Below are 22,582 nucleotides of genomic sequence, written 5' to 3' on the forward strand. Positions count from 1 at the left end.
GTGTGCAGCTTAAAGTATCCAAATATGTGCCAGACACTGGAAAACTCAGCAAGGAAAAGCAAGGGCAAGGATCACACTAAACTGATAAGATCTGCATTTTTATTTAAAATTAAATAAAGCTTCTGAAACATTTTTAAAACCTTGTTTATTTTACATACAACCATAGTTTGGTTATATATTATAAATTTAGACAGACCTTCTAAAAAACATTAATGTATTACTGGCACACGAAGCCTTAAATTAGAGTGTATAAATGAAGACTCGGCACACCACTTCTGAAAGGTTGCCGACCCCTGCATTAGTGTATACAAGAAGGATTGGTATTGGTTTTCTGGTCAAAGGATAATTCTTGTAGGACATGCTCAATCCTTTGTGTCTTAAGTAGGGCCTGGAAGCCTGTTTTATGCCACAGATATCAATCTTAAGAGTGTTAGGAAACATGCTTGAAATACATAATTTTGATTCAGAGCCACTTTCTGCTCTCAGTAACAAACTTCACTAGGGTCATACTAGCATAATCGAAGGCATAACTTCGTCCTCTGTGTCTGCTTTTGTGGCAACAAGTATGCTACTATGATGTAGGTTCCAACAGAGGTTCTGTCCAGCAAAGCCCAGGGACACTGTGGTGCTTGGCCTCACCAACTGGCAGCTGTCTGCCCAAACGAGCCTGGGACTGTGATGAGGCACTGCACAAGACCCAGAGGGCCCTACAGGAAGCTGGCCACCCAACTAAGTGCACTAGAGGGGCCATGCCCCAAACCGAACAGACGCTGGTAGAAAGTAGCCCAGTGCAGCGAATTCAGACTCCTTGCTGGGAGGGCTGCTCCTGTTCAGGGGCTGACAAACACAGGGACCCGGGCTGGGACCTACTGGAGAGGAAGGGTCTGAGTCCCCCTACTGCCTGACCCCCCGCCTTAAAGACTGAGACCCTGCAACCAAAGCAGGGGCCAGAGACCATGTGCTCTAACCACTAGGCCCTCCAGGCCACCCATTACAGTTGGAGTTTGACTTAAACTGGCATGTAATCAGAGAGTTGTTGCAGTTGATGTGCTCAACTGAATTGGGCCCACCTTATCTCAGCAGGACCTTGGCTCACAGGGCTTGCAAGTGATAACACCCCTAACTCAGTTCAAAGGTTAAGTATCTGGACCTCTGTCCAAAATGTATTTGTATTACCATAGCACCTAGGATCTCTACTCATGGACCAGGACCCTGTTGTGCTAGGCACTGCACAAACATGGAACAAAGACAGTCCCTGCCCCAAAGAGCTTGCAATCTAAGTATAAAGACAAGATACTGTGGACATGACTGACTACTAAATACAGACTCAAGTTAAGAGCCCCTTTGCAGCAGTTAAGGGTCTCTTGGTTTAGTAGGTAAAATACACAACTCTAAACATGTATTTGTGCGCCTCAGAATTCTAAGTCCCTAAATGCAGAGAACACGGACTTCTTTCCCCCCTCCCCCACTTGGACTGTGGCAAGTACAAGAGTGTTTAAAACACTGAAACTTCCTCCATGAGCTGCAGGTCACATAACATTATCCAGAGCCTACATAGCAATGTTTGCTAGCCACAAGTGATAATATGGCACCACTATTCTTACCTTGAGTCCACGGTGTTGAGATGGTACTGAACTGGTTAGGCCATACTGAATGAACGGTGTGAGCACAACTTGATATGACTTAAACATGGCTGAAAAACTGCAGAGGATCCTGGGAGCAGGGCCCCTTTAAGCAGAAGCAGATTTGATAAAGGACTGGCAAAGCCTGCATGTATGATCGATATGGAACCTACTGGTTGGCAAATATGGGCCCATACAAAAAGTAAATATCACACGCATAAAGTTCCAGCATGGAGCACAGGCTGACCTGGTTATAGTGACCCAGCAAGCACACCACGCGGGGGGCTGAAGCGAAAGATTGATAAGGGAGTGAATGTGGGGTAATGTTCAGTTGGCTCCACTCCGCACTTTCCTCCTAAAGTATTAATTCGGTAAAAATTCGTAGCTATACGCCCACTGGGCATGCTTTTAAGACATGTGACTCCTTTGAGGAAAAAGAGTATAAAAATCAAGCAAATTAAAATTACTGCGGGGTATTCCTTAATTAACATTTAAAGAAGCAACGCTGCTAGACAGAGTAGCCAAAACTCTGCTTTGTGGGCTCGAGTAGGACTGTGAGCCAGAGGGGTCTCCAGGCAGCCAAGGCCTTGCCTCGAGGGAATCCAAGACAGACCAGAGGGCCAAGGAGACCAGACCTGAAGAGAAGAGTTCATCCACAGAATTGGTAATCACCTTCTCTGTTTGCCAAGCAGGAACTGTGTGAGGCTAGCACAGCGCCTGTTTGTATGTGTTTGTGAAAGAGGCTCACCAAGAGAAACATATAGCTCTTAATGTATATTTCTTTAATGTCTAACATAAGAGTTATGTGCTTAATGTAACCCTTTACCGCTTGTGAGATTCCTTCTCAAATAAACTGTAGTGTATGCAAGTTAATTACTGTGGACCTTTTTCACTGGTATGACAGTAATCTGCTCCACTGGGAGCTATTGAAGATCCATTCAGGGGTAGTACCCCGCTGGTGCCAACACAGGGCAGCATAGCACCTCCATAAAGACAATAGCTTGTGATAACCAACAAGATTAGGTTTGACACAGGAAATTGTTGTTTGTTGAGTACAAACAAGTGTGCTAGATGCTGGGTGGGGGGAGGGGAGAAGAAAGAGTTACAGGGCTGTTATTGAGGAACCAGATTCTGATCAGTGACTTCAGTGAAGTGATTCCAGTTTTACAATGACAACTAATATCAGAATCTGGGCAAAGGCATTTACAGTCTAAGTGATGCATTAGCCATACAGCCAAAGATTAAGACAGAGGTCCAACTCACTACTTTAGAAATGGGCTACAGCTGCACACACCTCCAAATGCAGGGAACTTTAAAGAAAGTTTTTGGGATCAGAGAAGTGGAAAAAATATTGCACTACTGTTCAGATTTAAAACAGCACCTGGGGAAGGTGGAGAATTTAAAAAAAAATAATCAGGTATTCCCTTGTACAAAGTATCAAGGAAAAAAGCATGCAAGTGACAGAGCTTGAGACACTTCTAAAGGGCATCATTTAGACAAGGAGAAAAGATGCAGCTGTTTAGACAGCCTATGCTCATGTAAAAGGCAGAATATTTATGTCAATTGGTGAATTGTGACAGACTTGTACTTAAAGAGATGCTCTTCTCCTTCTAATCTCTATGCCAAATAGGATAAGTTGTTATCCTGTGCAGATTGAATGGAATGACTAGGGAAAACTCTAGCAAGGATGCTTGTAAGATTTGCATCCATTTATTTCCATCCTTCCTTAACATCTTCCTGTCTAATACTCTAGTTATTTTTACCATGAAAGCAGTTATCTTGGGGATTCTCTGGGTTCAGGGCCACTCCTCCCCATTTTAACATATGGACACATTATTCTATCAACATATTGATCTAGGCTGAGAATCGAGTAACTGCATGTTTTTAGTTTGGGCTCAATCCCAAAACCCTTTGAAGCACATGAATGATCCAGAAGCAGCAAAAGATCAAGGAACAGCCAACAACTGAAAGTTCTAGAGACACTGGCTCTTTTGCCGTGTACGGCTCCTTAACACATCTGCATCTGTTGCCCTCTCCAGGGCAGTGAAGGACCACCCTGCACTTTAGTCAGAGTGAGATATGCTCTAATGCTAATATGCATGTGCGGGCTTCATATACAGACTGCAGCTCAGCAGGGAGCAAGATAACCATTTGACCCCGCTACACTATAAACACAGGTGACAGCAAGGAAAGCATACTACAGCAAGGTGACAAAATAAACAAACACCTTGGAAATTTTAAACTAGGTGGGAGGAATTATTGGAGTGATCTGGCTTACAACCCCAAAATCTGATCTCAGGAGCATTGCCCAAATCTGAGCCATATTCCAGAGTAGAAGGGAGAAAGGAGTGGAGAGGGGAAAAACCAATTAACAGGCAGAACTATGCAGACTCCCCCACTCTCCGCAGTGTCTATGAGTAATACACTAGGATACCAGTGTGTTCCGTCAATATTTGCAAAAAGACACAGGATTAAGGCTTTCTAATGACCTCATGAACATTTGTTCAAACACATAGGATCAGTGTTTTTTTTTTGGCTAGGACACATTCTCTTCATTCATTAAACTGGTTCTATGACATTAGTTCCTGATACTCTCCTTCTCACATGCAATAAAAAAAGTTTTAAGGGCTCTTATCTATACATCACACACATTTACTGTCTCTGTTGACTTAAGTTCTATTACGGAGATCCACATAAGGGCAAAGCCATTCATGACGTTTAGAACAAGATTTTCTGATACTTTATTTTAATCTAAAGAAAAAAATAGTTTCCTCCAGGCATACATGCTTACTAGTCATTTCACTACTTACCCTAGGTTTAGAAATACATCTCTCCAGGCCATCAATTAGGGTTCTTATCTGAGAAAGATTAGTTCTGCTTTTAAAAACAGAACTGGTCAGATAGGATAGGCCATAAACTTTGTGGGGGTTTTTGGGTTTTTTTTTAGAACAAAGTTTTATAAAAAGCCAAGATTAGAAGGTGTTGCTCTGAACGTAAAATGAATAGCAGAGTATTTCAGGTTAAGTATTCTCATTGCAATGTTTGCAAACATTATAGCACTGGTTGTTTTCAATTGTAAGATGTGCCAGGCAGTAAAATTGAACAGAAGCAGCAGTAAACCTGACCACTTTGGAGTACAATGACAGCTTAAATCTTAGACGTTGGAGGGACAAGGAACTGCAGCAGAAATATAAATAATATCAAGCCACTCAAGTGGGGGTGTTTAAATACCACAACAAAATTCAGAGAAGAGTGTTTAATAAGAGGACACCCATGCTTTAGAGGTCCTACATTTTATGGCTGTCAGACTGGGAGACATTTGGTAGATCATTAAACTTTTCTGAACACTGGCACTAGACCAAATAGACTAAAATTCCTTGGCTAGCGAACGGGCTAAGTTTTTAGCCTTTGTAGTCATGTGACTGGCTATCAGCAAGAGCCAGCCTAGCTATAGTGCCCTGTGGTTATAGCTCTGAGAATTTCTCTGCCCACAAGAGTCCAGAATACAAAGGTTGGTCATTGGTCTGTTATCCTGAAATAAATGGGACAGTCTCTTCCCCTCACCTCCTTTTTTTGTAAGGAAGGATCATTGGGAGGGGGGAAAGTTTGTTACTCCATTCTGGGATTCGGCCCCTTCATTATTAAGTTGAAGTTTAGACAATGGGCTGAGGTCTACAGCGATTAACATCCTGTGCAATTCCACTGGCTTCTACCAGGACTGCATGTGGTATTCACTCTCAATTTTGCCTAGTAACCACTGCAGTTACAGGAACTCCTTGCTTAACATTGTAGTTATGTTCCTGAAAAATGCGACTTTAAGCAAAATGATGTTAAGCGAATCCAATTTCCCCGTAAGAATTAATGTAAATGGGGAAATTTTTTTCACTAGACAAATTACACACACACACACTTTAAACAATGTAATACTGTTCACAGCTATGATGATTGTGAAGCTTGGTTGGTGAAGTTAAGGGGTAGAAGAGGGAGGGATATTTCCCAGGGAATGTCTTGCTGCTAAATGATGGACTAGCACTCCACTGAGCCCTCAAGGTTTAAACAATTAACAATCATGTAGCCTCTCATCAAGGCAGAACAAATAGGAGGGAGGGGAGACAGCATAGCAGACAGAGACACACACCTTGTGTGGGGGAGAGAGATGCACACTACCCCTTTAAGTAAGTTGACCCACGCTTAAGTGCATTGTTTTTTTAAGTATCAGAGGGGAAGCCGTGTTAGTCTGGTTCTGTAAAAGCAGCAAAGAATCCTGTGGCACCTTATAGACTAACAGACGTTTTGCAGCATGAGCTTTCGTGGGTGAATACCCACTTCTTCGGATGCAAGCAGTGGAAATTTATACATACATATGTATGTATGTATGTATGTATGTATGTATGTATGTATGTATGTACACATACACACACACACACACCTGCCCCTGGAAATTTCCACTGCTTGTTTTTTTAAGTGGATCTGGAAGTTGAGACAGCAGCTGTTGCCCCAAGCTCGCTCTCTTTCCGTCCGTGTCCCCTCCCTGCTCTATATGGAGATGGGGTAAGTGGGGGGCAGGAGCAGGGGGAGGGGACACCCTGACATTACCCCCCCCTTCCCTGCCTGCACAGCAAGCAGGAGTCCCTGGGATCAGCTCCAAGGCAGAGGGCAGGAGCAGCACATGGCAGTGGGGGAGGGACAGCTGAACTGCCGGCAACTGATAGCCTGCTGGGCAGCTGCAGCACAGGAAACTTAGGGGAGCAGGGAACTGATAGGGGGACTGCCGGTCCACCCTGGTTCCAAGCCCCCACCAGCTACCTGCAATGGGCTGCTCTTCCTGCAAGCAGTGGGCAAAGCAGGCAGCTGCCAAAATGTTATAAGGGAGCATTGCACAACTTTAAACGAGCACGTTCCCTAATTGATCAGCATGCAACGTAACAACAAAACAATGTTAACCGGGACGACTTTAAGTGAGGAGTTACTGTACTTTGAGGTAAGCAGCAACAGTGTTCTCACTGACTAGTTGGCAGTTCAAATGTACTGGATGACCAAGATCGTAAATTTATAATGTTAAATAAAAACAATTAAACTGTTTACACCCCTGTGATGGGGTTTATCAGCCCTGCACTGGTACAGCTGGGGTTAATCTCTCTCTCTCTCCCTCTCCCTCTCCCCCTCATATATCTTCCCCAAAGTTGGACTAACCATGCAAGATACAAACAGACCAGGGAACTAATGTAACATCCAGGTTGATGGCAGAGCTATGCCATTTGTTAAATATCCATGCCCCTCAAAATCTCGGTCTTTCACCCCCAGATGTATAGGTTGGTGGAGTGATTTAATAAGACCCTGAAGTCAGTGCTGAGGAAGTTTGTGGAGGACGATTCCTGGCACCTGGACACGTTTTTCTCTGCTCTCCTCTTTGCCATGCAAGGAGGTTCCACAGGCCTCCACTGGGTTTTCCCCATTCGAACTCTTCTAGGGGAGGCAGCCCAGGGGAATCCTAAACCTCCTGAGAGAGGAGAGAGAGAGAGAGAGCAGGAAAGCCGGGCCAGGGAGTCTGTCCAGCACATACTATGGTTGCGGGAACAGCTCCAGGAGCTGGGTACCATGGTGCAGGAGAACCTGTTAGAGGCCCAACACGCTCAAGAGAACCAGTACAACAGGGGAACGAAGATGAGGACCTTTGAGCCCAGAGACTGGTAATAACAGGACCCCTCTTCGGAGTCAAAGCTGCTGGCCAAGTGGCAGGGTCCTTTTGAGGTGACCAGACAGGGAGGGCCCATCAGCTATGAGATAAGGCTGTCGGGGTGTCGGAGAGATGCATGGGTCTACCATGTGAACCTCCTCAAGGCCTGGAAGGAACAGGAGGGCCTGATGATCACCTTGCACCCCTGGAGCCCAAGTTGGGGCCGCAGGCTGATGAACCTGCTGAGCCAGGGCCAGTGACTATTGGCCAAGAGCTTGATCCCAAACAGCAACGGCGGCTAGTATCTGCCTTCCCCACTGTCTTGTTGTCCTGGCCAGGGAAAACAGTGATGAGCCATGGTCCCTAATAATCTAGGATTACATCACTATCATCCCCGACCAGAAGGTGAGAGAGAACCACTGCCCACTCCCCAAGAAGCTATGGGGGATTGTGCAGAAGGAACTAGAGATGATGCTAGCCTTGGGAGTGGTTGAGGAGTCCAGGAGTGAATGGCAGAGCCCCACAGTACTGGTCCCCAAGCCTGATGGAGCAGTCAGGCTCTGCATTGACTTCAGAAAGGTGAATGCTATCTCCTGGTTTGATGCATACCCCATACCCTGGGTAGATGAACTGCTTAAGCGGCTGGGTGACACAGAATTTATCTCCGCTTTAGACCTAACGAAGGGATACTAGCAGATGCCTTTGACACCAGCCTCCTGGGAGAAGACAGCCTTTCCTACACCATTCGGCCTCTACCAATTTACCATGATGCCTTTTGGTTTGCATGGGGCCACAGACACCTTCCAGCAGCTCATGGACCAAATATTGAGTCCCCATAATTCATATGCTGCTGTGTACATCTACGATATTGTCATCTATAGCAAGGGCTGGGAGGAACATCTCCAACACATTGCCAACGTGGTGCAATATTGGCCTCTCACAAAAATATTTTCCCAGCAGAGCCGTAACTAGGGATTTTTGTGCCCGAGGCAGTACGTCTGGCTCTTCGGCGGCGGGTTCCTCTTGGAGGGAAGGACCTGCTGCCGAATTGCTGCCGTTCTTCAGTGGCATGTCCTTCCCTCCAAGAGGGACTGAGGGACCCACCGCCGAATTTCTGCTGAAGAGCCGGATGTGCCACCCCTCTCCCTTGCTGACGACTGGCAGCAATTCGGCAGCAGGTCCCTCAGTCCCTCTCGGAGGGAAGGACTTGCTGCCGAAGGAGAAATTTTCTGCGCACCTCACCTTCCACGCCCGAGGCAAGTGCCGCACTCGCCTTGCCCTTATTATGGTACTGTTTCCCAGCATGCCTTTCTGGATACTGGGCCATTAAATTTGGCAGGGTTGACTAGGTGCAGCCCTTAGTGACCATTTTGCAGTTACCTGCTGCTAGTAAGTACTCTTGGTATGTATTCTTCCCCCCAAGACTCCTCTTTTTACTCTTAAGGAAAAACTAGGGCGTTGACTAAGCCCAGCTACAGTAAAGTGGTTCAAAAGCCACATTCATTCCAAAATACTGGAGAAAAAAAGTGCAGCACCATACCCATGGATGGTAGAAACAGATACTCAACTATGTGAGGAATTCATTACCTGGTATAGATTTTTTTTTTTAAATGCCATTCCCTATAGGAAAGGAAGTGCTGTTATCTAGAAAGAGCTTTCATCATGGAAGTCAGATGCTAAATATTTATAGCTCAGTCTCCATTTCCAAGGAAAGGGGGAAGAAAAAGAGACTAAATTTAGCCTGAATTCATTCTTGAGAGTCTGAGAAGGCACAAATTGGTACCATCACCAAAATAAATTTGTGTATATACTCACATACATCAGCTTGCCAAGATCTGTGTAACTGAACACCTGCACAGTTAACTGGTTAAGGATTTACTACTCATCCAGGTCAAACATTTCATATAATTTATCTTAAGTTAGAATTTTTCTACTTGCCTGGGCATGAATGAACCAAAAAATCTAAGGTTTTGTTAATCTCTGACAAGCTGAGAAAATGCTGCTAATAAAGTTGTAATATAGGATTTCACACTCTTACTCTTCAGGCTTCACAAGTGTACTAGTCTGCAGTTCTTACAAGTCCCAGATTTATAAATAGCATAATTCAGCCTTTGCAGTACAAGTATAAGCCATCACAATTTTGTAACTCAAGTCAGTCATTCTGCAAATTTTAACTTATCTTTTTACAAATACATGTTACAAGTAAGTGACTTATGGCCTCATTTCCCCCCTTTAATAAGTTTCCCTCGCCTTACACAAACACCAAGATATCTTCAAGAAAAGAAAGCCTGAGGTGATCTAAAAACATATGAAAAAGTATAGCGTGATCAATAAAGTTATTTTAATCTCTGTTTTATAGTTCTTCACACCTTGCATCACTGTCTTGCCATTAACCTCTGTGGTCACAAAACAAGGCTTCATCATTAACTCTTCAAATCAACAGTACATATTAGTCAAGAGAATTTCTTCAAATAAGTTATTTTAAAAGGTTAAATTACATGGCAGAGGTTCTATAACACATTTGAGCACCATCTTTCTTTGAAGTCTGCACAAAGCCAGATCTGTTCAGACTTGCAGAGGAAGTTTTCACAACACTAGCAGAGACCATTCTGCTTTACATTCTCTCATTCCATAGATGCAACAAGGAGATAGGTTAAAACAAAAAATCCAGGGACATGTTTGATCCCCCACATGCAGCTCTGCTGCATCAAGCTGTGGGGAGGGAGAGAGAGAGGAAGACAGAGGAGTTAAATAGGGACAATCTGAGGTTTGAGAGGCAATACTTTTAGGCACTTTGATTTAAACACTTGTAAAATGGTTTCCTATGTCATTCCTTGTTGATTTTAGGTCACCACATATAACATGAAACCTAACCATAAAAACCACTAAACTGTGCTGCCACAGATAATTTAAAACATGCTTTTTCAATACACGTGCAAGCATGCACAGAGACTCATTTCTAAGAAGCAACCAGATTAAAGATTTCCCAGATAATATAAAATATTTGGTTGCAGATTTATGTAATGGTTTCACATTTCAAGGTATAATTGGAAGTGGCTGAATCTCAGCACAACCACTGCCATAATAAAACACGCATTTTCTAAGTATGTATGTTGAGAATACTGTGCCACAAGAAACATGGAAACTCAAAGTGACAACCTGTCTCTCAAATTAAAGCCATAACAGCCACCATCAATTAGGGCCAGTGTGGGTAGGGGAAACAATACTGTATTTAAAAAGCGAAACAGTCTAATAAGTAAAATAGTCTTCTATAAGTTAAGACACTGGCTTTTGCAAACATGTGCTTCTGGTTTAAGTTGTACATTCAGAAGTCCAACTCCATAACAAGAAAATTTTAAGTCTGTAAATGTACAGACCATATCCAAAGTAGATCTTCATTAAACAATGCCCTAGCTAGCAATCTAACTAGCTATCCTCAGATCAGTGAATTATTTGGTATGAGTGAAAGAGAGAGGGGAGCGAGAATTAGAGATGAAAACATAGTGCAGACATGCCCAAGAGGGCTGTCAGAGGCTGTGGGGGAACCAAGACAAAAGGACCGATAAGAGCTCCAAACAGGTTTAAGAGCAGTTTGTTTTTCTTGGGGTAGAGAAGGGAGACTGGTTGCACCTGATCAGCCTCTTTGAATAAGCAATTAAATGCCAAAATAAACAGACCACCACAACACTCAAGAGATTTAGGATATTAGTTACTTGGATTTTTCCCATGATAGTAGCCAAAAACTTTCATTTATTTCTATATTATGCATAATTGCATAGTATTAGATCTGATGTACTGATCAGGATACATTTGGTCTTCAATAGGCATCAAGATACATAGTTAAAGGTTTCTTTATGCTTTTTGGCTTTCTCTGCATGGTTTATTAGATTGAGACACAGCTGATAGCCTAACAACCAACTTCAGTGGCTGGTTTTTCAGCTTTGATGTTGCAGGTTGATGGACACTTACAAAGCTTCTCATTGTCAGCAGCCTACACCACATTACTCTAATTTAAACCGTCAGGCGGTTCAAATCATGAGGACAGAATTTAATGTCCAACCCTCTCCATAAGCAATTCCATCCAACTTTAGAAGCTTATATAAAAATTCAAAGGGGAGATTTCAAGATCACCTTTAACTGTGCTTTTTCCCCTCTGAATTCTATATTAGGGATTTAAACAAAAATACGAAAGCAGGACAGACAATCTCCTTATTCATACCTGGAAAATAGACACATTGTGTAGGTGTGTGTCTCTGTCTGCTATGCTGTCTCCCCTCCTCCTATTGTGTTGCCTTGATGAGAGGCTGAGTGCTAGTCCATCATTTAGCAGCAAGACATTCCCTGGGAAATATCCCTCCCTTCTCCCCCCTTAACAAGAAAAAATTTCCCATTTACATTAATTTTACGGGGGGGATTCGCTAACAACATCATTTTGCTTAAAGTCATTTTTTTCAGGAACAACCCAACTTCTTTTAAATGATTGTAAAAAATGTATTAATCTCCTGAAATGAACTTATTCCTGCTCATCAATCCATTATTCTCATTGATCATTTGCATATGGATGGGGGGGGCGCGAAGCTTTGCTCATGAGCAAGATCAAGCCCCCCCCACATTGCGTTGGATGCTAGGAGACATCCCAGCCCCAGAAAGCTTACAGTCTGAAAGACCTTCCAGACAAAGTTGGGGATAGGCAACTACAGTTCCATTATTTCACTGCACCTAACGACAGAAAGGTGCGAACTCTCATTTTCAAAAAAAAGTCTCCTAATTTATAACTAGCAGTGTACATTTGATCTGTATCAATCAAATGTGCTCCAACTAAAAAGAATGAAGATTTAGTATGCCCCTACTACCTGTCCAGTTTGAACATTGCTGCAAACAGAAGACTTGCATTGAAACACACTTGAAATGCATCAGTGGCAAGCATACAGTAACTTGCTTTGCTTCCAGGAAATCCTAGTTTTATTTGAACTTTACACACAAGTCTCTAATCACTAGTCTCTTGAGGTTCCTTGATTTCTTCCAGATGCAAGTAAAAGTACCATATGGTATTCGTTATATGCTTTAAGATTTACTAGCCATTTAGGAGCTTTCCCAAAATACAAGCATTAAATGTTTCCACTTTTGGTAACCGTGTCCAAATGTAACAAACATAGATCTGTCAACTAGCTTATTGAGGTATCAGATATTACTGGGTAAGACAGCCATAAGCCACCCATTCAGGTATTTAATAGTCTCCTTTTAATCCTTTTCTTTGATACTTAAAGTGTAATAAATATATTCACCGCCCCCCCCCATTACAAATATTTGGTTCTAGACAATAGGTCTTATTCCCCACCTTCCCAAACAGCACTCACACCTGTCTCTCTGCATGAGACATAGAAGTCTTTTGGATCTCAACATGGACTACCAACCGCTGACACATAACTGTTCACTCCTGTGGTCTGTGCAAAGTGGATTACACCAAGGATAGATCTCTGTTGCCTCCTCCCAGTAGGGGGAGACAAAACAGCTGTTCTGGTTAAGTCAACAGGATTGCTGGTGATTTCCCAACCAATGAAAGAACTAAATTTATAGTGAACTAATATAACATCTCACCATTAAACAGCTATGCAGTCTTTTAATCAGCCTGTTCACAGTAGTTGAGTGTTAAGATGTTATCTCACGAAGGGAGCACACCCTCCTGTCTTCTCTCAGAACAAGACTTAGCCTGTCTGTGGTGGGGTATTTTTGGAGGTGGGGAGGGAAGTGGAGACAGGGAGGGGGCTCCTTTCCCCTTTAAATTCTCAATCCAGTTACTGCAGCTCCAGGGCCTATATGCAAGATTGCATAGGCTTCTCTACGTGATTTGTTTATGCTTGTGGCATCACAGCACATGGTATATATTAGAACACTTTGTACATTACCTGCAGTCAGCAGCACAGGCAGCCACATCCCTGTACTCTCCAACCCTGCAACAGACACCCCTCACCAGTCTCTCAGGCCTGGTCTACACTAGGCGTTTAAATCGGTTTTAGGAGCGTAAAACCGATTTAACGCCGAAACCGTCCACACTAGCAGGCACCTTATATCGATTTTAATGGCTCTTTAAACCGGTCTGTACTCCTCCCTAACGAGAGAAACGCTAGTATCGGTATTAACATATCGGATTAGGTAGTGTGGGCGCTGATCGGGCTCCGGGAGCAGTGCACCAACCGCACCTGGACCGCAATCTGAACTCGGATGCAGTGGTCAGGTAAACAGGAAAAGCCCGCCTTGAATATTTCCTGTTTGCCCAGCGTGGAGCTCCGATCAGCACGGGTGGCGATGCAGTCGAAAAAAAAAGAGCTCCGCATGGACCATGCGGATGTGATCGCTAGGCAGGCAAATCCGTTCTATCCGTTCTATCAGCGCTCCGTTAGAATCCTTTTAAAAATCTCCAGACAGGCGCCAAAGCAGGGACTCAGCGCACTGCAGCGTGACAAGCGTAAAGAACAAAATGGATGCGCATGGACTGGAGGACTGAAGCTATCCACAGTTCCTGCAGCCTCCTAAAATTATTTGCATTCTTGGCTGAGCTCAAATGCTTCTATGCTGGGTCAAACACAGTGCCCGCAGGGCAGCATAGCTTGGCAATCCCCCACCCCCACCCCCCACCCACCCCAAACAATCCTCTGACTCTTTTACATGTCACCCTATCTTTACTGAATGCTGCAGATAGACGCGATAGTGCAGCACTCAACACCAACATCCTTGCTCCCCCCCACCCCGTCATGGGCGGCTGATGGTACAAAAAGATGGAAATCCATCCTCATCATCAGCATAAGCTGATCGTACAAAATGATGGAAATCTATCATGATCAGCTTCAGCTGATGGGACAAAAGGACTGGTAACCGTCTGCGTCATCAGCCTATTGGCCCTAATTTTTCTGGTGGATGGATGGTGCAATATGGCTGGTAACCATCCTCATCATAGCAACAGGGGCTGAGCTCCATCAGCCCCCACCCTTCATGTGTAAAGAAAGATTCAGTTGCCCCTGGACTAGCAGTGGGATGCTGGGTCTCTCCTACACACTCTTAATGTCCTGTCTGGACTATCATAGCAGCTGGAGGCTGCCTTCCTCATTTCTCACTAACAAGTCAGTGTGTCTTATTCCTGCATTCTTTATTAATTCATCACACAAGTGGGGAATGCTACAGTAGCCAAAGGGGGGACAAGAAACAGGTGGGGTTGTTACAGGAGCACCCCCTGTGAATAGCATACAGATAATTTCTGCGGGCTCTGACACAGAGCAGGTGGTTCTCTAGCACACTTGCCTATATTAGGCAGCACAGATTCTATTTTTAGATACCAAAAAGGGATTGACTCAGGAGTCATTCCCAATTTGCTTTAGCCCTGGCTGATCGGCCAGGGGCACTTATGACAGCAGCCAATGGTACAAAACGATGGAAGGTACAATATGGCTAGTAACCACTCTTGGCTTTGCCTGGCTGATTGACCAGGGCTAGCAGCAAATGGTACAAAGGACTGGTAGCCATGATCATCCTCAGTTCCAATTTATGGAAGGGTCAGTTCCAATTTATGGAAGGGTTGGATGGTGCAATATGGCTAGTAACCATCTCTGCTGTCATGCAAAAGCAAAAGCATGCTTCTGTGTAGCGCTGCTGAATCGCCTCTGTGTGACATCTAGTACACATGGTGAGAGTCACAAAGCAAAATAAGCTCCATGATTGCCATGCTATGGCATCTGCCAGGCAATCGGAAAAAGGCGAAATGCTTGTCTGCCGTGCCTGCTTTCCCAGGCGAAGGTGACTGGCGACATTTACCCAGAACCACCCGCGACAATGATTTTTGCCCCTGGGATCTCAACCGGAAGTTCCAAGGGCGGGAGGCTGCGGGAACTATGGGATAGCTATAGCTACCAGCTACCCACAGTGCAACACTCCAGAAATGGGCGCACACCACCTTTAATGTGTTTAGTGTGGCGCACTCGATTTTATAAAATCTGTTTACAAAACCGGTTTATGCAAATTCGGATAGTCCCGTAGTGTGACGTGCAAATTCGAATAGTCCCCGTAGTGTAGTACAAATTCGAAATAGTCCGTGTGACCTCACATAACAAGAGGTCATAAAGTAGGAGATGCACTGGCTGTGACTACACTACTCTATACTGGCTTAGCTATGCCAGTACAGGGGCCCTGTAGTGTAGGCCTGACCTACACTGACAGAAGGTTCTCCCCCATTCCCTCCCCCACAGCTATGTAGGAACACTGCCTCCCTGCATGATATTAGCTACAATCCTCAGACACGCTCTTCCATCAACATATCTGGGTCTGGGGGGGGGGGGGGGGGAGAGGGGGAAGGGTAGGTCAACATAGCTATGTCAGTCAGTGGTGGTTTTTTCCATACCCCTGATGTAGCTATGTCAATCTAACTTTTAATTCTAGATCAAGCCTTAGTCCAACTCCCTTTGTCTCCAGAGCTGGAAAGCCACTTGATCAGTTTCACAGAATTTATGACCACAAGGGACTAATAGATAATACAGTCTGACTTCCTGTACATCAAAAGCTACTAGTTTCCACTCAAAAACCTACATTAAGCCCAGAATCTTTAGACTAAAGCATCTCAGTCCTCTGCGTCCAATCCCAACAGAGCAGAGACATACAATCACCAAAAATAGTAGGGGTGGGGAGAAGAAGAGAGTCTGCTGATTTTTTTGGACATCCAAGAGGTTTAGTTTGACCAGGTTCTTGCTTGGCTCACTCATCCTTTATATCTTTTATCAGGGACTGGAGAGCTCTTCGGGGAGAGCTGGGGCAATTTATAAAAAAAGTTCTGGGGGCCCAGTTCTTACCTTCCTGTTCAGGGAATAGCTCACAGTGTAACCTTATGCTGAGGAGGAAGCTACTCCAGGCTCCTATAGCATTAACTTGACTGATGCACTAGGCAGCAAAGTGGATTGGGGAAGACTCCCTGCTAGTCCGCTATGAGAGAGCTAATTAACTTTCAGTATGAGGGTGGTTGTTCACTAACAGAAAATGAAACCCTAACACTTTACCCCGTTACCAAACGAGGCTTTCAGCTTTTAAATGCAACTCCCCCATAGAAGATGCCTTTATTCTAGGACTAGGGGCTTGAATAGCTTAAATCCTCTTCAGCAAGTCTGAAAACACTAGTAAAGGCCAGCTCTGAAATGAATCAGCACATCCAGCAGTCTTCCATTCCTATTACCTGCATCCACCCAAAGTACACTGAAAAGGCAGCAAGGAAAACCAATGCAATTCCCTCTCCCCCGGCCCATTGCTTCCCCAAAACAGTGACTTGAATATCAAGGAGAAACCAAGTAAATGAGATGGGCCATCCTCATACACACAAAACAAATCTCCAAGGTGAATTCCCTTTGGTATATTCAGTTCAGACAATTTCATTAAATAAAAAAAGATTGAGGGGAGGAAAATAATATCTTTTCCTCTCAATCAAGTTTGTGAGAACATGGAATATATTCCTTTGCACTGTGAAAAGAGAAGTCCAGAGATGGTACCTTAATATTGGGATCATGACACTTGGTTTGTATTAAAGATAGCTAAATAAGAAATCACCTCGGAGAATTAACTTAAATTTGTCACTTGTCAAAGGCTTAATATATTCAATCTTGACCCAGTATGAACAGATCAGATATGAGGATCAGTGACAAAAAAAACATATAACCCAGATGAGTACTGGTGGACCTATACAAGAGCATTCAGGACCAGCAAGCTTGTCTATGCATGGGTGCTGTGCCAGCAGTTAAGGAAGGGAATGGGGAATCTTATCCTTCTCAGTCTCTCCTTGCCTCCTCTAATAGTTAACTCTCTTCTTTAGTTATATGTTTACTTATAACATGGAGGACCTTGATCAAGCCTCAGATCTGCAGATTCCCAGTCCAGACTCTCTCCCACAACCCTCCATTGCTGCATATTAGAGCCACACATTCTGAATAGTTAAGAGGCAAGAAATAAGCATTACCATTATGCACCTACATGTTGGAAGCAATAGACTAAGCATTGATGATGTTGACAGCATCAAGAGGTTCCTTAGGTTGTTCTGAAACTATCATGGAAGGGGACTCACATTTTAAAGCTCTTATCTACAGTAAAAAGTATATATTTCAGCTATTTTTTTATGATGCCTTTGCCCAAAGCCATGTTCTAACAAAAAGGAGCTAGCTAGGACATTCTTTGCTTCTACAAATATGATAGCTTCCTTAATGAACCAGTAATAGTGCCTTCATTCCCCCACCCCACCGTCTTCTCCCCCTCTCCGCCCCCCCCCCACCCCCTGTTGTCTTCTGTTGTATGTGTATACACACACACACAAGTTATGGTGCTTGCAAAGATATGCAGGCGAATAATCCCCCCTGCTTTTGAGAAGAGCAATAGTATTCAGACTGCAGTATTTACAGGAACACCTCGTCGAGTAGCATTCCAAATGCCAATTACTACAACAAATCACATTCCCCACTCATAAGTGTGGGGAATGAGTTCTGAATATCTAATCTTCTTTACTTGAATACAGATAGGATATTTATTCTTAATACCCTGAGCACAGGTGAACTTCAGGTGCAACATGAAATTGGCAAATAAGAGGGGGGAAAAAAAAAGTCAGTGTAAAGAGGTTTTGATTTCAGCTTCTTTGAGAATTTAGATAAATTATTGGTATTAATCATTGCCAGTACCACTTGTGCAGGTTTACATTACACACACACAGGTATGTGCAAAAAAAAGATATTACACTGTACATAGTGAGACTCACACAGGTCTTCAAGTGCATATAAACAGCTCTTGATAAGCCAGAAAGACTTCAAATGGTACAATTAAGACCCATGCTAAGAAGGTTCAAGCAACCCAACTCTAGTGTTGGGTTAGCCAGTGTCATCATCATAGCTGCTGTAGGGTAATAGCACCTTAGGATAGCACACAGGATACAGAATAAATCTCCATCACAAAACATAATGGTCTAGTGGTCTGCGATATAGTACTATATTCTTGAGTATGTAACTTAAGACAGTGTTATGAAGTAATGAGCCCCTACACAGTCATCTTCTTCACTCTCGGGTTCTGCAAGCATTCATGTAGAAGCAGGAATCAAACTGTATTTCAGATTAAAATATGCACAATATGATTCATCACATTCAAGACAAGACCCAGAGGTGACAAATCTCAGATCCCCTCAAAACCACAATCATCACACAGACTGTGGAAGTGGCAAATAATGTGTAGATGAATATCCAACAGGGTCTAAACCAGGAATGGGCAAGCTTTTCGGCCTGAGGGCCACATCTGGGTATAGAAATTGTATGATGGGCCATGAATGCTCACAAAATTGGGGTTGGGGTACAGGAGGGGGTGCAGGCTCTGGAATGGAGCCAGAAATGAGGAGTGCAGGGTGTGGGAGGGGGCTCCAGGCAGCGCTTACCTTAAGCACCTCCTGGAAGCAGTGGCATGTCCCCCCTCCGACTCCTATGCAGAGGTGCAGCCAAGCGGCTCTGCGCACTGCCCTGTCCGCAGGTGCCACCCCTGCAGCTCCCGTTAGCCAAAGTTCCTGGCCATGGGAGCTGTGAGGGTGGTGCTTGGGGCAGGGGCAGTGCACAGAGTCCCCAGCTACCCCTAAACGTAGGAGCCAGAGGGGGGACATGCTTCTGCTTCCCGGAGCCTCGGCACGCATGCATGGAGTGGCCTCTGACCCCGCTGTCCACCTGGAGCGTGGGAGCAGGGAAAGCCCCAGACCCCGCTCCCCAGCAGGAGCTCAGGGGCCAGATTAAAGCAGCTGGAGGGCTGGATGTCACCTGTGGGCCGCAGTTTGCCAACCCTGGTCTAAATAGAAATCTTAGATGATAAAGATGCTAATACTAGTACTAGGCCACTTAATGGACTCAGATGATGTAGTTTTAATATACATGAGGGTAATCCGGTACAAAGCAGCCACATCTCAGCAAAGACTTACTAGAAGTAATACATGCTGAACCATCTGCGCTAGCATCACCACTGACACTAACCAACATATGTTGCTATGCAACAGCAGAACACTTCTGGGAAAGCTCTGCACCCCAGAGCATCTGTAAAACCTGTGAACGAGAAAGTCATGTCAGATTCTTTGGACTGGTTGCCCCTAACCAAGGTGGATCAAGTACATTACCTAAGTCAATGAAATCACTTATGTCATCCCTATAATTGTTTCAGGTGGGAACCAGATTATTGTAGCTAGCAAGTTCAGAACAAAACAGAACTCCATAAAATAGCTTCACCATTTTTAAAACCAGTTCTATAAGTTAGTGATTGACAGACAACCCAAGTTTTTGCCATTTTCAAAAACTTAAGCATATACACTCCCAAAAGTAGTGACATTAAATACTACAATCTGAAAGTTTTTTAAAATCTTCTTTTACATCTCCATCATGCTATGCCTTGTGTATTGAATTAGCTTGTATAAATTCTTTAACTCCCAAAAAACCTCACAAAATGTGAGATTCTTCCTATAAAATACTTAACTGTCTAATTAAAAAGTGTTAACTACATATTAGAGTGACCATTCAGATTTAAAGCTTTAACAGGTTCCGTTTTTCACCATTTTACACATTTACTACTTTTTTCCAGCCATAATAGACCAGTACATTAAATGGTTTAGTATTACCATATTCAGCTACATTGAAAAAAAAAAAGTCAGTTTCACTTTTGAGTTCTCAATATACATACACACACAAACACAAACACTATACACTTCATGTTTTTAGATTTCTACAAAACTTTAAAAAAAACTTGAGCTTGCTCAAATATTTGATTACAAGTCAGATTTGATTATCAAAGAAAAAGTATGAAAAATTCAGTGAATTTTTAATAGTTTGAGGATGGGCATGGGATTTGAACTAGCTTTATTAAATTTTGGGCCAAGTTTGACATTACAAATTCCCATTAAATAGTTTTGGGTTTTTTTATTTTGGGGTTTGAGTAACAATTCTTAATTTATTATTTTACTGGGTGTAAAAGGCAACTCAAATTCATAGCTAAACAAAAATGAGTGTCCTATCCTTGTTGGGGAATAATAGTGCACGCTTTACACAGCAAAATAGATGCTCCATTAAGATTTGATCATATGTGATGACTATGTAAATTACACACAGTTGGAATAAGTAAGTGGGATTTTGGCAAATGCAGTTACTCTAAAGCTAATAATCCAAACACACTGACTGAATATATCTATTTAGACAGACACAGTCAACTTTTAAGTTACCAATTTAAAGAGCATGCTACAGAAAAAAGATTTTAAAAGGGCACTCTTTAAATAGTGCATCCTCAAATTAAAAAAAGAAACTAACTCCAGAATGTTACAGTTATAAAGCTTTTACCTGTTCTCATATCCATTACTACAAGAGTCATTCATTTATTCCTACTCTCTCTACTCCTTGCAGCCAATGGCTCTCTCTGGGCCTTAACTGGTCACAATCAGCATCTTTGTGGCACTTAAAAGGGAGTTGCCTTAACTGTGCTCTCCAGAGTAGATATCATGTGCTCCCCAATGATCTCACAATGGGTCAAAAGGTTGTCTCCCATTTCATGATGTACTGCAGTTCCTTTAAAAAGATATAAATCTGACTCTGCAATTCATTGGGTGCAGGAGTCTGTGTGGATCCATTTGCAGGATCTAGCCCTAGGACTCAAAAAGTCTCATTAAAAACCAAGTAGTACTAAGAACAGAGAAAGACTGAAATGAGACTCTCTCCATAACAGATCTAGTTTGAAATTTAGCAAGAGTATAACTAGGCACTAAGATTTGTGTCTTCACAATTAAATAAGCAACCTTCAACAATTTTAAAGCATGCATCCTTTCTGTGCTGCCTGCTTCAGTGAGTACTCCTAATTCACACTAATGCTACCTGGAGTTGAGCAAACATCAAGAAAATAATGTCCCGGGGGAAAAAAAAGTAAACATCTTGCTTTTTTAAAGAAAGTAAGAGTTCTGGCATGACTGCTGTGTGCTAGCTTCTAACTTAACAACTAATGGGTTAATTATGAGTGTTATACATTAGTTAGATCAGGTGCCAGCTGTGTTCCCATGGCAACAAGCACAAGCAAACACAAATTGTTAGAACTAACATTCTTGTTTTCACCAAGTTAGTCTGCATGTATCAGAAGAGCAGTTAGAGAGCTGCTCAAACATGTGAGTTTCTTAGGTGATAGATGTTTTAGTACTTTGGATTCTGCCCCTTCCACCCTGTATTTAAAAAAAATAATCAAACATTTTGTTAATTAAATGCAAGAGAGTGTCCCTTGTAATCTTATTTTTTGCAACACAGCCTGCAAGGAAGAGAAGGTGGTCACTATTTATGCAAGATTTAAATTTGCATGCTAAATGTTAAGAGAATATGTTTGAAGAACTACCAAGGTCTCTGCTGACAGATGATGCAGATACAGCAAAGGGTACAACTAGTTTATATTCCACTAGAGTGATGCATTTAAATTTGTTAAAGAACTTCAATGATACAGAAATAAAATTGTCAGCTCAAAAATGAGAAATGAAGTATAAATCAAGTGTGCAAGATTGCTTTTTATTTTAGGTAAATTCAAACAAGGATAAAACAGCTTATCCGAAGACCAAAGTTTACAACACACTTTGAACATTAGCTGATAAAATGGTATAGATTTGGATTATAATAGAAATAAGGGCATGCTCTTTCTAAGCAAGAGCACTGGTATATGCTGGGGCAAGCAAGTGAAGTTTTAGATAATAAATGTTATGCTGATGTCCAGTGACAAAACTAGCATACATTCACATGCATCCATACATATGGTTGGGTACCTGAATATCATAGTTTGGAATACAGATTAGAATATTTTTCAAGAGAGTGTGTAACAATGCAAGTTCAAAGTTCGACAGTTTAGATACCCGCTTATTACTATTTGCTCTTTGGATTTAGTTTTGTGTTTTGTATGGGAAAGGATACCTTCAGTCCAAGCTCTCTAGTATTCAGGCCCTACTACCCACCCACACCCACATTATGAAAAGTCTTTAAGAGGCCTGAGGGCTTCCTTTTGCTCTCTCCAAAGCCATTTAAAAGATTGGCAAGTTGACCAAACTGCATTAGCCAGAAAATTAAAAAGGACATTTGCCATGAACCATCAGTCTTAGTATAGTTAAGTTCACCCTTACTAAACACACTTGTTTAAAACCGTTTCCTCATTTCCTGGGGGCACTTTCCCTCATTGTCCACTATGCCACTCTTCTGATTTCAGCATCCTGATTCCCTCAGACTGTGGTCATCTGAAAAGC

At 42.9% G+C, this 22,582-nt stretch overlaps 1 protein-coding gene across 6 annotated transcripts in view; it reads right to left on the reverse strand.

Annotated features, from left to right (window-relative positions):
• The window catches only part of COL4A5 (collagen type IV alpha 5 chain), a 135,069-nt gene that overhangs the window by 95,401 nt on the left and 17,086 nt on the right, over window positions 1-22,582 (reverse strand). Inside the window, exon 1 of one of the 6 annotated variants that reach the window (XM_039488498.1) lies at window positions 19,262-19,300. The exons of the other annotated variants lie outside the window; for them this stretch is intronic. Within the exon in view, the coding sequence (XP_039344432.1) occupies window positions 19,262-19,297 (36 nt within the window). The 5' untranslated portion in view covers window positions 19,298-19,300. Of the gene's footprint in view, window positions 1-19,261; window positions 19,301-22,582 lie in introns of those variants that run through there. 6 annotated transcript variants of the gene reach the window in all.

This window comes from Mauremys reevesii, linkage group 9, assembly GCF_016161935.1.
Source record: "Mauremys reevesii isolate NIE-2019 linkage group 9, ASM1616193v1, whole genome shotgun sequence".
Taxonomy (NCBI): Eukaryota; Metazoa; Chordata; order Testudines; family Geoemydidae; genus Mauremys; species Mauremys reevesii.